At 38.8% G+C, this 16,860-nt stretch overlaps 1 protein-coding gene across 3 annotated transcripts in view; it reads left to right on the plus strand.

The window, feature by feature from the left end:
* The window catches only part of RBKS (ribokinase), a 108,498-nt gene that overhangs the window by 56,532 nt on the left and 35,106 nt on the right, over positions 1–16,860 (plus strand). For all 3 annotated transcript variants that reach the window (XM_040224385.1, XM_040224386.1, XM_040224384.1), the window contains exons 6-7: positions 3,221–3,312; positions 8,426–8,614. In XM_040224385.1, the coding sequence (XP_040080319.1) occupies positions 3,221–3,312; positions 8,426–8,614 (281 nt within the window). The remainder of the gene's footprint in view (positions 1–3,220; positions 3,313–8,425; positions 8,615–16,860) is intronic.

The raw sequence follows: 16,860 nt of genomic DNA on the forward strand, positions 1-16,860 counted from the left end.
CCAGGATGACATCATTTTTTTTGCCATCTTGACTATTACAAGTTTGCATTCTTCTTTAATGAGCTCCATCTACTGATTCTTCATTTTTTCATCATGGTAAAGTATCCATGCTTATTTATGGTAGCATGAGCCAAAGAGGATCCTTTCTTTATGGTAGTTCTTTTCTCCTAAATTTAGTTATTAGGTGGACTCTAAGCCTATGTATTCAATTTCTTTTGGTAAGAATGCTTCCCCTTGGTAAGATATAGGCAAATAAGATTTGACTGGTTTTTATACAGTATTTACAGTCAAATTAAATTGCAGAATTTCTCAATCCAGCAATTATTGCTTAAAATTCAATGTAACTGTTTCTTTAAAATTTGTTTTTTTATTGTGAAAAAGTTCAAATATATGTGAACATATAGAGGATAGTATGGTAAACCCATATATACTATCATTTAGCTTCAACAATTATCAACACTTGGCCAATCTTGTTTCACTTATACCCTTGGATCATTTTGAAATGAAACCAAGACATTATATCATTTCACTCAGAGTGTACTTGTTTTTTGATGTGAGATATTATATATATTTTAAGAATTATGTCTTTGCTTGATATATAGCAGCTAATCTGCTATGGTCAGATTTATTAAATCTGCTGTGGTCAGATTTATTCTCAGCCTTTTGTAACTAATCACTTATTAATTTAGTGAGTAACCCCTCAGACTTTTTTCTCTTCTGTGTAAGTGTATAAATATAAATACACATATAGTTATATTTTATTTCTTTTGTTTAAAAAAGGGAAATCTTACCACAGACTTTACTATAATACTTTTTTTTTTACTTATAAATAAATTATAGAAGTCTTTCTATGACAAAACAGAGATCTGCTTCATTTTTTTGAGTAGCAGTGGGGAGTATTTGTCATAATTTTTTATCTACTCTGATAGATACTTAGTTTCTTTTGTTTTTTTTCTGTTACAAGCAGAGCTGAATGAACACTACTGTACCTCATCTTTGCAGGCCTGGGTGTGTGTGTGTGTAGGACAGGTTTAGAAAAGGAATTACTAGATCAAGGCTCTTTTGCAATAAAATGGAACTTTTATAAGAAAAATGACTCTCCTGTTGTTCCATCCTGACAGCTTGCTCTAACCTTTGATCAGAGCTGCTGGGTGCAGAATTGAGGATCATATAGGGTGAGCTATGGTGTTTCAACTCTATGCCTGCAGAAAATAGGAAACAACATATTTGTTTTGAAAACCTAAAAACTAAATGGATGTTTTAGAATGCTGGGCAATGAGGGCCTTTATGCATAATTGACATCTCTGAGACCTTGCTGAAGTGGGTAAACCAATGAGAGAGATTTTTGCCAGGATCCAAACTCCAACAGAAGGCAGACAAGATGGGTGGACAGGCGGTGGTATGGGGCTATGGCTAAAGGACAATATAATAACAGTAATAATCTTTTACTTGTGTACAACACTTTACAGTTTACACAGGGCTTTTACATCCATTTTCTAATTTAAGCTTCACAATAGCCCTGTGCAAAAATATGAGCAGCCAAAAATATACCATAGAATTTCTGTGGGTGGACATTCTAGATTCTAAAATAATGAAAATGTGGGAATAGTGTTGGCCTACAAACCACTGGTCAACATCCACCGACCAAACCAAAATGTTGAGTAAGACCAAAGAAGGTGCAGCCATACACCAGCTCGCTTCCCCAGGCAGAAGGAGTGGACAGCTTTCACTAGCCACGTGGGGATACACATCTTCCCCAGGAACGTGGATGGATCAGCACCAAACTAACCACAGGAGAGCCACTTGCAGAACTTGTTACTATGCACACTCACTGACCTTACCCCCAGAGATTCTGATTCAGTGAAGGTGGGGCCTAGAAATCGGGCATTTTAATAAGCTCTCCCAGTGAGGCTGATATGCAGCCAAGTGTGTGAACCACTGTTCTAGAAGAGTCTCTGAGGACTGCAGCTAGAGTATTTTACTCTGCAGGTTTATAGTAAATTGGAGTTACTAAACACATAAGTCAGTGGACCTGGGTAAGGAAAAGACGACTAACCAAGAAACCAAGACAACACTGTGATAAAGCAACTATCCTCCAATTAAAAATAAGTTTAAAAAAAAGACCGACCAACCTAGTCAGGTATTCTGGTGGATACATAAGTGTTTTGACAGAAGGAGAACTTCCTGTGAATGTAATTTTTAAATACTTTTTTTAAATGTTTACAAAGTTCCACAACAAAGACTATTGTTAAATACTGTGCATTGGCATGGGGGGCTTGTGTTGCTATGAACAGAGTCCTGGCCTAGAGAGGCAACCACTTGAGAAATGTCTAAACCCTAGACTTCAAGCTAGAGGACCCTGGTAGGGACCCTGCTTAACCATCTCCCAGTGTGTGTCCTCAGGCTGACCTCATCTCTCTGAGGCTCACTTTCCTCCTCTGACAAATGTACTTCTTCTGACACTGTGATGGCTGTGACATTCTCATTTTTCCTCTTTCTGCTGTCCCTATCCATTCTCCCCTTGTAGTCTCCTATTCAGAGCTAGCTCTCAGCCTCTGATTGAATTTCTCCTCCTTTATCAATCTTTACTTTATGTTCCCAGATTGCCCACAGAAGCGAAGATTGTAAGCTTTTGTGTGAATGTGCATGGTTGCGTGAGTACGTGGAATATATTTGTAAGATATTAAAAAAATAGGTGCTCAAAACATGCATATGTACATGACCCTCCTACTTACTATCCTTACCAGGAAATTTTTGAACTCTTCATTGTTTCCTTTCTATCATGTCTTTATTTTTTTCCTGGAAAATGGATTTACGAACTTGCCTTGCGACTAAGTGCTTAAAGTAATCTGCAAAAATGTTCACCAGCCTGCATGTTCACATTTGCACGTGTCCTTTCATGCCACATCATTTAAATTCTTCTTTAATGTTCTTCTTGGTCTTTGCCAGAACTTTGTTACCACCTTAGTTGTAAATACTGATGCTTGCCCTTGGGGCTGAAATGTTGTAAAGTAAAAAGCAGACCAAATGGACATAAGAAGGAATTGATACTAGGCTGTCACGGAGATTGAGAGTCCAAACTTTTCTACATCTATAACTAAGTCGATTTTTTAATCTGCTGGGGAAAATGGTTGTACTTGGGGGTTTCCCTTACTGAATGTTCATAAAGGCACCATGTTAAAAATGATAACCACGGAACTCCCTTTTCACTCCTTTGTAGTGAAAACATTGTTCAATCCAGCGCCTGCCGTTGCTGACCTGGACCCCGAGTTCTACACCCTCTCGGATGTGTTCTGCTGCAATGAAAGTGAGGTAAGGATGGAAGGTTGTGCTCCTTCCTTGAGAGACCAAAAGACTTTCATGTATGTGGATAAAGCAAAGAATCCAGGACTAACCACATGAACTGTATTGCATGTGAATTCTTGGGCATAATGAAAACAGATTTTTTTGGTTGACTGGGATGTAGAAAAAAGGAAAGTAGTGAGTCCTAGAAGAAAAAGGATTCCCTTGAGTCATACCCATGTTCTGTTTTCTTATTTAATCATTCCATAGTCTATGGACTAATTACCGTTGGAACTGCCAGAGAGAGCAAACAAAAATATGACACCCAGTTAAACTTGAATTTCAGACAAATAAGAAATAATATACTAAACATACTATAAAATTATTTGTTGTTTATCTGAAATTCAAGTTTAACTGAGAGTCCTATATTTTATCAAGCAGAGCTATTAATAATTAACATATAATCCTGGAGCATCTGCTACATTCTGTTGTGAAGACCCTGTGACTGAATTGGTAGACAGACACAGGTTCTCCATTGATGCCATGGGAAGCCCTTGGTGGCCACTCTGTTGGGGAACCACCCTCTCATTCTGTCTGAGGGTCATAATGTATATATCTGCATAAAATGCAGATTCATACCATGCAGAATCATATCATGCCACTCATTCTGAAGTATTTTAGGGAAAAAATTTCCATGTTTTCCCTTGTATCGACCAGACAGTTTTAGACCAGCGCTCACCCCCACCATTGTGAGGCAAGACCTATTATACAATGCAACATACAGAGAAAGACAGTTTATAATTAATAAAGTGTAATAGTAGTTTTCCACTTGGTACAAAGGCCGAATAAAGGTTTTTAGGATTTCCTGATCTGCCTTTTGGTTAAGTTCATCTCTCAAGAACATAAAGGAGATAAGAAAGAAGACTGCCACAAGGAGAATAATTTTAAGAAGCCACAAATAGGTTATGCAATATTTTTGAGCAATCATCACAGCCAAGCATTGTGCTGGGAAAAAGAAACTGTGGGAGATAGTGGCCATTTCACAATAAGATGTTAGACTAACCTCAACTGCCAAACTGGTTGAGATTTCCCTGTTAGACACTTAGAGAGCATCATTGTTTATTCTTCAAACACTCATCACAGCTCGGATTCCTTATTCAGTACCTCCGTCTTCTCCTGGAAGGGCGTGGACATCTCTTATTCACTGTTGTATCCCAATGGCTATCATTGCTGCATAATCGATTACCCCCAAATCCAGTGGCTTACAACAACAGTAACTATTTATGTCCATCATGGTTTCTGTGCATCAGAAGTTGAGACAGGACACAGCATGGTTCATTTCTCCTCTGCGATATCTGGGGGTCTCAGCTAGAAGACTCAAAGACTGAGGGCTGGAATCATCTAAAGCTTCTTTCACTCACATGCTGGCTGTTGGCCAGAACACTTCTCCCTGTGGCCTGGGCTTCCTCACAATATGGAAGTTAGGTTCCCACTAGATCCAGTCTCCTAAGGAAGGGTGAAGGAGAGAGCGCAAGAGCCCAGCAGAAGACATGGTAGCTTTTATGTGACTTTTGTAAGTCACACAGCGTCTCTTCTAGCCCATTCTAATGATACATAGGAAAGTACACCCTGGTACCCTCTCAACAGAAGATTTTCATTGTCACAGTGTGAAAAGAGCATATACAATGTGATAATATATTGATAGTTATCTTTGGAAATTATCACCTTTTATATTATATTTGGAACATAGTTGGCACCTAGTAAATCCTTATGGAATGAATGAACAAATGAATTGAACTCTGGTCTTTAAGGAAACTGACCTCAAAAACTTCATGGAATAAAAAAAAATTTTTAAGTTAGCATTCTCATGGATGACTTCTAATCATGATAATCATGTAAATTCATGCTCTAAGATATGCCTTGTGCACCACACACAAGCCACTGATACATAAACATAAAAAGAGACAACAAAAACATACTTACAAGCTCAAAAACAAGATAAATAACGCCACAGATCAGAAATGGAACAGAATCACAGAGCATTTAGCCCTGGGTCTGCTGTACTCCAACCCCAGAAGCTGGCATTGGTGGCTGGATGGGTAATGGGCACTGAAAGGATGCTACTCATGGGACCATGGCGCAGTGCCCATGGCTGGAAACCAGAAGTGCTGGGCTAAGGCTTCCCTGCTAAGGAAAAAGAGTGGTGGAAGCTGCTATGCCGAGAACACATAGAAGGCTCCCAACATGTGGAGATAGGAGAACAGAGAGACTGCCTCAGATCAGAAAGAAAACCAAGCCAACTAATGACGTAGAGATTGGACAGGCAGTACAGTATCGCCAAGAACCCCAGAAGAGGAACTCCCTGTTGTCAATGAAACATCTCACTCTGGTTTAGAGACCCTTGGGGACCTAGTGGATGCAGCCATTAAACCACTAGAAAGGCAGGGATAAACCTAGTGGGAGTGAGATCTGCAGACTCTCCACCTCACTGCAAGCAGTGAGCCTGCGGATGAAGAAATGTACTGCTGCGAGAGATCCAGCAGAATCAACAGTCTGAAGAGGAATTTGCCCAAGATGAAATCCAAATAATAAAACAGTGCAAAAAAGACTTTAAAATAAGCATGATCAAGATTCTCATTCATTAAAAAAGGAGAACACAGGGAGCTCAACCTGGCACCCTCTGACAGCCTAGAAAGGTGAGATGGGGTGGGATGGAGGGGCAGTTCAAGAGAGCGGGAACATAATGTATGCTTGCAGCTGATTCACACTGGTGTTGGCAGAAACCAGCACAACACTGTAAAGCAATTATCCTCCAATTAAAATTTTTTTAAAAAAGAAGAAATTGTGAAAGAAAAACAGAATTGAAGCGATGGTATGTGAATATGAAAACCAACCAATCAGAAGTCTTGAAAATGAAAAAACAGTCAATGAAAAAATTTTTAAAGCACTCATAGAAAGATAAACATTAAACTGGGATGAAGAATTTGCAAACTGAAAGAGAGTCTTGATCAGTTCACCTGGAGGAAGAAAACTCAATTCTCCTGGAAAACAGTACAGAAAGAAAAATAGTTAACTATTAAAGGGGAAATTAGAGAAATGAAGGACAGCTTGAGAGGCTTCAGCATGCGTCAAACTGCACTGAAGGAAGACGAGAATGGAACTGAAGAGAAACTCTATGAGAGGAAAAACTGCAGGGTGTTTTCTAGAATTGAGAAAAGACATGAGCCCTCAAAACATCAAGAGTATATTAAAAGCACCATATAAAGTAAATAAATATAACTTTCTACTGATGTACATTTTACTGGAACTGTATAAAATCAAGGAGTTTAATAAAGATTAAAATATTTTTAAACAGCTAGAGGAAAAAAGATTACATATAAATATCAAGAATATCCAATACATCATTGCTTATAAAGGGGGAAAATGGAAAAAAATGAAAGTGTCCATGAAAAGGAGAACAGATTTTGTTTAAACTGTAGCATATTTGCAGTATGGAATACAGAGCAGTTTTTTTTTTTTTAAGCTATATATATCAACACAAATTTTTAAATGTTAAGAGGAAAGCTACATTGCTAAATAATATATGTGGAAGATATCATTTAACTTTTTTAAAGAAAAATATTAGAAGAAAATAAAGTACAATTTAATAAAATAAAGTAAAATTTATTAAAGGTGGGTGGTAAGTACATGCGGATTTATGCATTATTTTTCAAGTTCAAGATTTTTTCATTAAAGAATAGCTGTTTAAAAGGTTTTTTAAAAACCACAAGAAATCAGTGTTTCTGAAAATGAACCATCCAGCTCAACGTACATAAGTGATCCCAGTAATGAAGATCAATGCAAACCTTCTTTTATATGAAAAGAAAAAAGAAAGTGGCCTCACATTCAGCCTGAAAGGGTCTATGGAAAAGATCAGGTTGGGGGGTATATGGTGAGGTTAGTGAAACCCGTGCTCTTGGGAAAATTGACACAAAGAATGAGCAGACACTGAGATGATTTATAGGCAACAAGAAGGGTTAATCTGGGCACGTTTGGAGCAAGCACAGGAAGGGACAGACCCACTCTTAAGTAAATATAGTATATGATTAAACTGTAACACAGAAAAGACAGAATCTGGCTATAAACTTTTTAAGTCAAAAAGCATCACATGATTCATCTAGTCCAGTGTATTTTCAGCTGCTTATCTCAAAACCATAAAGGTTCCCTGGAGATGCTGGCTGGGTACCTAGTGGGCAAAGAAGCAGGACTGCAGCCCTTCACCCCTACTTCAGCTAGAGACTTGTTTATATTCTGGGAGAAACTACTGATCCTGTCCAAGCCCCACATTTTACAGATTTTATGTGACTTGGAGAAGTTTCCAGAGTGAGTGAGAGGTAGAGGTCTCTGTATGTCAGTGCATTGCTTTTTCTGCTATATATCAGAGCCTCTCCTACTCTGCTTCCATCTTCTCAAGCAAAACAAACAGAAGAAATGAATGGTTTGCAAACTAGTAATATGAAAAAGGCATTATGGCCCAAGAGAGGACTAAAAGGATTTAGGTGTGAAAGTTATGGGTATGATTTACATCACAAATCATTGGCAATGGCCCCTTGCTTCCTTCTTTTCCTCCCTCCCCCCTTCCCTTCTTTCTTTTGTGAAATTCTCTTTGCTTCCCCTAACTCTTTATTATGAAAATCATCATAAATAAGGAAAAGCTGAATGGGCAATGAATACTCATATCCTCTCCACCTAATCAGTTGTTACTATTTTGCCCCGTGTGTATTTATTTTTGTTTTGGTTGAATTATTTGAGAGTAAGCTGTAGACATGATCCCTCAACCCTGAACACTTCAGCTTGCATCTCCTAAGAGGAACCACAATACTATTATCACACCTAGGAAAATTATCAGTGATTCTATATTATCATCTAATATTCAGGCCACATTCAAATTTTCCCAGTTGTCCCAGGAACATCTTTTATAGCTTTTTTGTTGTCACTGTTATTATTTCATTTATTTTCCTGAGCCAGTATCCACCAGTGTTTGCCATGGCCTTGGTTGTTATGAAAAAGAAGGGAGACATCTCCTAGAGAAACAGATCTAATCTAGAAGTGGACCCAGTCACTTATTCTCAACACTGTTTCTTTTCTCTTTTGTGTATTTTAGGCTGAGATTCTGACCGGCCTTGAGGTCGGCAGCCCCACAGATGCTGGGAAGGCTGCGTTGGTGCTCCTGGAAAGGGGCTGCCAGGTCGTAATCATCACCTTAGGTGCTGAAGGATGTGTGATGCTATCACAGACAGAACCTGTCCCAAAGCACATTCCCACAGAGAAAGTCAAGGCTGTGGATACTACGGTAGGTTTTTAAGTTTCAGAATCTTTTTGGCCTTTGAAAATCATCACTTAGTAACTAAGATACTGCACCTGAATTTTTGGATCATGCGGTAGAGGCCCTAAGAGGTAATATGTTGGAAGAGAAAAACAATCAGGTTGGAGAACTGTATCTTAACCCTCTCTAGCCCACTGTGGGACTTTATACAAGTCCCTTAGCCTCTCTGAATCAGTTCCCTCCATAAAATGAATTTCAGTAAAATTATACCCATATTACCTTTATTCATTCATTCATTGAATAAGCCTTGATTGAATACCTGCTATATGCCAGTCATGTATTAGGTGCATATATATATAGTGATGTACAAGACAAAGTCTCTGCCCTCATGGGGCCAGATTTTTAAACAATAAGCACACTGCCGGATCTTATAAGCCTCTTGCCTAGAATGAAATAGCAAGGAGCACTAGTTACTATTGTATTATATATATATAATATATAATATATTTAATTTATTATATATTGTATGTTTTATTATATTTATACAGGATGTTTATTTATTTTGTTGCTTAGGAAAGACTTTAAAATGTGGGTCATTTATCCAAAAAGAAGCTTATGGGCATTTGGTAAAGTTTTATTTTATTTTATTTTTTTTTAATTTATTTATTTATTTTTAATTTTTACTTTACAATTCTGTATTGGTTTTGGCATAGATTGACATGAATCCACCACAGGTGTACATGCGTTCCCAAACATGAGCCCCCCTCCCACCCCCCTCCCCACAACATCTCTCTGGGTCATCCCCGCGCGTCAGCCCCAAGCGTGTCATATCCTGCATCAGACATAGACTGGCATTTCGATTCTTACATGATATTATACATGTTTCAATGCCATTCTCCCAAATCATCACACCCTCTCCCTCTCCCTCTGAGTCCAAAAGTCCGCTATACACATCTGTGTCTTTTTTGCTGTCCTGCACACAGGGTCATCATTGCCATCTTCCTAAATTCCATATATATGTGTTAGTATACTGTATTGGTGTTTTTCTTTCTGGCTCACTTCACTCTGTATAATCGGCTCCAGTTTCATCCATCTCAGCAGAACTGATTCAAATGTATTCTTTTTAATGGCTGAGTAATATTCCATTGTGTATATGTACCACAGCTTTCTTATCCATTCATCTACTGATGGACATCTAGGTTGTTTCCATGTCCTGGCTATTATAAACAGTGCTGCAATGAACATTGGGGTACATGTGTCTCTTTCAATTCTGGTTTCCTCTGTGTGTAAGGGCATTTGGTAAAGTTTTAGATACAAATATGCATTGAAATACATAAGTGCAAGGAGTACTTCTATTTCATAAAATTATATCCTGAATGCTTTTTAAAATGTGCTTTATCAGGAATTTGATAAACTACACTTAGCAGTATTATTCTCATCATATTTACTTATTTCTGAAACCACTAGTTTTTCTGCTTTGTCGAGAAAGACAGTAACTTGCATTTGAGAGACTCCTTATTAGTTCTGAACTCAGTCCTCCATTGAGTAAGTGAAGTTGCTCAGTCGTGTCTGACTCTTAGCAATCCCATGGACTGTAGCCTATCATGCTCCTCCTTCCATGGAATTTTCCAGGCAAGAATACTGGAGTGGGTTGCCATTTCCTTCTCCAGGGGATCTTCCCAACCCAGGGATTGAATCCAGGTCTCCCACGTTATAGACAGATGCTTTACCGTCTGAGCCAACAGGGAAGTCCTCCATTAGACTAAAACTATTCCAGGTCCTGAACCAGAGCAGAAGAGTTTGTTCTCTTTTGCTGAAAATAAAACGAAGCGTCCTTGCGAAGCTGTCGGACCTTTGTGGCTGCCGAGAAGTGGCTCAGCCTCTTCTTTCAGCATCTGTGTCAGTCACAACTCCAGAAGCACAACCTAAATGACTTAACTCAGAACAAGGGATGTATCTGGTGCACATAAGTAGAACATTCAAAGAGGCAGAACACAGAGACTAAACCGTGTCCTTAGGACTCACTTGTTCACCCGTGCCCTGTCAGCTCTGCTTGCCTTGTGGTGGGCTTTGAGCTCAGACTGGCATCCTCTGGGTGGTAGACCCTAGCAGCCCCCTTCCCGCACTGTGTCTCACATCATGATCCCATCCCCGATGTCAAATGAAAATCAGAGAGCTCTTTTCAGAGGATGGGAAGTGGATACTGATCAGGGAAAGCCACCTGTGCCCACCACAGAACATTCATGTGGAAATGCACTGCTTGGGTATAGGACTGATTGGAGAAACTAGCCTTGGAAATGTTCAAATTGGAATCAGTAGTAATAATGCTCAGTAATTTCCTGTTGAAGGATTGGCTTTCACAGATCAGGATGGATTATAACTTTCAGCATCAAAGAGCACACATACAGCCATGTGCACCAAGGTTCTCACACTTCATTGATACTGTCTTGTGCCCTTTCATTTGGTTTCTGAGCTCCTGCAAATAATTTTTAAGGTTCAGGAAAGGTGAAAGACAGTGATAGTTTAGAGAAAAGAGATTACTTAATACTTGGAGGCAAGAGAGAGAAGATGAGATCAGGAAGATCAGGGTGCTGGATCAGGATTGACACATTTTTTCTGTGAAAGGCCAGGTGGTAGAGTTTTAGGCTTTATATGCCATATGCATACATGCTGTGTTACAACCACTCAGCACAATCGTGGTAACATGAAAGCATCTGTAAACAACTTTGTATGCTCTCGAAATTAAGTTAATATTAATCTAAACTAGGTTAAGTTAAGGTGTTAATTGGAATCACCAACTAACTACAATTGCTAAGAACAAAAAAGAAAAAATCAAGATAGTTAAATGGTACACTGGAAAATATCTATTAAACACAAAGGAAGACAGTAATGGAGGGACAGAGGAATAATGATACTGAAAGATATGCTGTTGTAAACTGGGATAAAACTAAGACCGAGGAAGATATAGGGTTCAGGAAACAGGTGATGCAACTTGGTACTGAAGAATTTATTTGCAGGGCATCATTGGAGAAACAGACGTAGAAAACAGACTTATGGACATGGGGAGAGGGGAGGAGAGGGTGAGATGTATGGAGAGAGTAACATGGAAACTTACATTACCATATGTAAAATAGAGAGCCAACAGGAATTTGCTGTATGCCTCAGAAAACCCAAAGAGGGGCTCTGTATCAATCTAGAGGGGTGGGATGGGGAGGGAGGTGGAAGGGAGGTTCAAAAGGGAGAGGATATACCTATGGCTGATTCATGTTGAGGTCTGACAGAAAACAACAAAATTCTGTAAAGCAATTATCCTTCAATTAAAAAATAAACTAATTAAAAAGAGAGAGAGAGAGAAGTCAGTGACACTGAAGGAAAGGTCCAGGACAATAGCTATGAGGAAACCCCATCCTCAGTGAGTCCAGATTAGAGCAGGAGCTTAGCGGGCTCTTCCATTCCAGAAGGAATGTCTTCCAGAAACAAAAAAGAAGGAAAAAGAAAGAAATAGTGGAATATCCAGCTATCCAGTGTGTTTAAATATGCCCAGAGATTTTTAGCTCTCTTGCAGAATTTGAGGGTGAAACAATAATTAATTAACCAAACATGGAGATTATAATCATATTGTGAAAATGGAAAGATAAAGTGAGTGTGTATTTGCGTGCATATCAGGGAAGATAAGAGAACTAAATGCTCATCTTCCTTAGCTAGAATTCAACAGATAATATCTAAAACAGATTTTTAAAAAAACCACACAGTATAAACACTCCAAGAAATAGAAGATAAAAACAGAGGAAAGCAATAAAAGAATTTAAAGTATTTCCTTTACAGAAATGGGAATGGAGAGGAATGGGGCGTTTACACTTTAAGCTTTGTCTTTTAGTGGACATCCACTATCTATATGGATGGCTTGGATTTTTTTTTTTTTTTAATGGCAAAACACAATGAGGTACCATTTCACACTCACTAGGATGGCCATAATCAAAAACAGATAATAGCAACTCTGGACTAAGATCTGAGAAATCAGAAGCCTCAAACATTGCCTGCAGGAATGCAAGATGATGTAGCCACGCCACTTTGGAAAACGCTATGGAAGTGCTTCAAAAAGTTAAATTTAGAATTACAGCAGACTCAGCAATTCTCCTTCCAGGTATATAGCCAAAAGAGATAAAAATTTATATTACACAGAACCTTATCTACAAGTGTTCACACAGCAGTATTCATAAAAGACCAAAATTGGAAACAAACCAAATTTCATCAACTGATATAAATGGATAAACAAATTGTGGTAGTTACATATGATAGAATATTATTCAGCCAAAGAAGGGAATCCTGATACATGCTATGGCATGGATAAACATCTGAAACATTACACTAAGTGAAAGAAGGTAGGCATAAAAGGCTACATATTGTAGCCTTCATATAAATTCACTTCAATTTTATATGAGATATCCAGAGTAGGTAAATCTATTGAAACAGAAAGTGGATTGACAGTTACTAGAGGGTGGAGAAAGGGGAGAAAGGGGAGTGACTGCTAATGGGTATAGGGGTTCCTCTTGGGGTGATAAAAAATGTACTAGAATTAGATAGTGCTGATGGTTGCACAACCCTGTTGCTGCTGCTGCTGCTGCTAAGTCGCGTCGGTCGTGTCCGACTCTGTGCGACCCCATAGATGGCAGAATTCTCCAGGCAAGAACACTGGACTGGGTTGCCACTTCCTTCTCCAGTGCATGAAAGTGAAAAGTGAAAGTGAAGTTGCTCAGTCGTGTCCGACTCTTAGCGACCCCGTGGACTGCAGCCTACCAGGCTCCTCCGCCCATGGGATTTTCCAGGCAAGAGTACTGGAGTGGGTTGCCATTGCCTTCCCTAGCACAACCCTGTGGATATACTCAAAATCACTGAATTGTGCACTTTTTAAGGGTGAATTTTATGATATATGTATTTATCTCTTAATTGAGAAAACAAAGAACAGACAAAAATAACAAAAAGCTACTTCACTAATGGATACTCTTGTGATAAAGAATCTTTCACTTAATTGCTCTACTAACTCTACTGAATGGGCACTCAACATCCCCTCCCCAACCCCGAGCAACGGAGGTGCCACAGGAATCAAGGGTAGTTATTTTCTGGGCGTAGAATCTCCCTCAAGCTTTTGTACTCTGTCTTTCTCCTCTCATCCAGCACTCTCATTATTAAAACTCTTGCTTGTTCTGCACACAACTGTTCAGCTTCTTCATAAGCCTAGTGAAGATGAGCTAATTCACCTGGTGAGGTGAGGAACTCCCAGGGAGGCATTTTCTTCTGAACAAATGGGCTCCTTCACTTTCCTGTCAGGAAGGTATTACTGGCTCTCAGGTGGTTTGTAACCTTCTCCCTTTTCTCCTCCTCATCCATTACACCTTAGCAAAAAATCCTGCTGTGCAACCTAAATAGAGCCAACTTTTTTATTTTCCAGTCATATCTCAGTAAAGCTTGGGGGGAATTCAGTACATCAGGAATGGCATGGATGATGGAAACCTCTTTAGTTAGTAGGCACGTTGTCCACTGGAGCCAGCCAGCCCTAGAAGGAGCCATCGCCCCCTCTACACCAGGCCTCTGCAAGCTGCTATGTTCAGTTTTGCCTCAGTGTTAATAGTTGGATGTATCACTTCTATTTTTAATCCGTTTTTCCCGTTGTACTAGAGTGAGAGGGTGGCAATAGCTGCAGATGTCCTCAGCTCAGTTTGGAAGACGAGACAGATGTGTCTCTTTTCCCATCTCTGGCACTCATGTCCTTGCTCAGGTCCTTCCAACCTGAAGGTCAGGAGCTTGCTTTCTTGTGTTCATGACTGCACTGAGCATTCCACTGTCAGAGTTACACACATAGAAGCATGGTGATACTGTAGGATTATTGTGACCATGTGAAATAACATATTGTAACATTAATTATCCTTGGTCTGTCGACTCTGTAAAATTCCTGATTTACAAGTTTCCATGTGTAAATGGTTAAGTCCTAGAAGCTACATTGACACTCTTAATTTTAAGAATTCAGCCCATAGGCTAAATCTGTCTTCTCAAGAATCACTCACTTTGTAATAAATCATCATAATTCAGGGTATATAAGTAAACTGAGAAAAATCAGAAGCCAGTGAGAGGAGGGATTCATCTTCCCTATTTTTTATTCCTCTTTCTTTCTATCCATTTGAGTCCTGCAGTATTCACAGTTGTTGATGAGGCATTAGACAGCATCAGCCCAGCTAGCATATCCGCAAGGGACAATAGAGGGCTGGAGAATCAGCTCCCAACTGGAGACTGTACCCGTAGGAAGTGGAATTGTTTCTGTTAAAGTTGATCTGGAAGCCAGCTCATGAGGGTGGGGAGACTGCTGGGGCTGGTGGGCTACCTCCTTGGTATATTGCCCTCATTCTGGGGTCTGGCCTTCAGCCATCCAAGCACAGGCTTATTCAGCTCCCAAGCATAGGTTCCCATTGACCCACTTCTGAGATATCATCCAGAATGGTAGTTCAGTCTTTGAAAATCCAACAATGGAAAGATCCAACAATGGAAAGATCATTATTTCCATCTTGGTGTGACCTTGCCCCGAACCTCCACCCGCTTCCCATCCCCAGCCACCTAGCCATTTGTCAGATATAATTAGGACCACTGAATTTAGGTGCCCTCAAGAGATGTTTCTCAGTCCAGCAGATTTAGGTACTGTTTCCTCCTGAGCCAGTCTTGCTGAGAGGACTGGGGACTCACCAGGTCTCATGTGGCCCTGCCAGTGGCAGTTTTCATAATGCTCCTTAAACTGTGTTTCCCTAGCCAACCTTTATTTCTCCCACCTCCTTCTTTCTAATCAACATGTACATTCTTTGCACTTGTTAATAATTGGTAGAGTTTCTGAGGGGTCTTTGAAGCTTAGTAGCCGTTTTGTCCTTCAATACAGACTTTGCAGATTTCTATCCAGAAACTTCTGTTATAGCCAAAATGTTTGCATGCCCCTCACTGTTGATCGCCAATACTTCAGAAAGGATTTGGCTATAAAATACAGTAGATAATGAATGAATGACATCCTGAACGACAGGATCTTGGGTGCTAAAGAGGTAACTATAAAATAATAAGGCTAACTTTAACTATCAATTTATTATTTAAAAAGTGACTGTTGTTTCTTTCAAATTTTGACCTTAGGAGAATTACATCTACATTGATACTGCCAATACTCAGAGTACCTTGGGAAATGCTCTTTTAGAATTGCCTTGAGAGTCTTTATCACCTTTACTCCCCTAATCACACTATTTTTTTTCCACTTTCTGAAATTAATACATGCTTAGTGTTCAAGAGGAGAAAAGAACAAACAACATAGAAAGGTAAAAAAAGTCTGATATTCATGATCCTACCACTTAGATATATCCACTGTTAACATTTTAGTATAAATCCATCCAGATTTTTCTATGCATAACTTTTAATATCTGTTAACAGCAAATGTGAATGTGTTATTATGGGAAGGCTCTACAACTCAAAAAAATCAAACATTTCTTTAGAATAATGTAAATAGGCAATTCACTGAAGAAGAAATACAAAAGAAAAAGAAATTAGACACTGTTCAACCCTACAAGAAATCAGGAATATGCAAATCAAAATAACAGTGAGATTCCCTTCACTGCCCATTAGGTCACAAAAAATAAAAAATTGCTAATGTCAAAGTCCAAATAAATTGGAAAACACATGCTCTCATGTAATTCTGGTGGGAGTATAAATTCACAGAATGTTTTTGGAAGGCAATTTGACAATAGCAATTTTTAAAACATGTTTTGCCTTTAACCCAGTATATTTCCTTCTAAGAATCTGTCCTACAGGATTGATCACATATATAAATATTTGTCCTAGAATGTTTATTTTAGCTTTGTTTGTTATAATCAAAAAATTGACTAGACAGGTTTACATAATCATCAGTAGAAGGTCAGATGATATAGTATGGTGCCATTGATTTAAAAATAGCTCTAGCTATCCATAAGTATAATTTAAAAGAAATATAAAAATGAAAAAGATAAAACACCAAACTGTTTTCCATTACTCATGGGAAAGGGAATAAACTGGAGGATAGGAAAGTGTTATAAAGGTCTACTCCACAGTCTTCTTAGTTGTTTGCAATTTTTCCATAAACCTGTATTTTTAATGTATTACTTTGAAATTTGGAATAAATACGACTTTCAGACATAGCAAAAAAACTATTTGGAGCCACATCTAGCAAGTAAGATAGGTAATATTTCTCAAAGGGCAAACTGGGCATTGTTCTCACA

This window comes from Oryx dammah, unplaced genomic scaffold (genome assembly GCF_014754425.2).
Source record: "Oryx dammah isolate SB20612 unplaced genomic scaffold, SCBI_Odam_1.1 HiC_scaffold_25, whole genome shotgun sequence".
In the NCBI taxonomy this organism is placed as follows: domain Eukaryota; kingdom Metazoa; phylum Chordata; class Mammalia; order Artiodactyla; family Bovidae; genus Oryx; species Oryx dammah.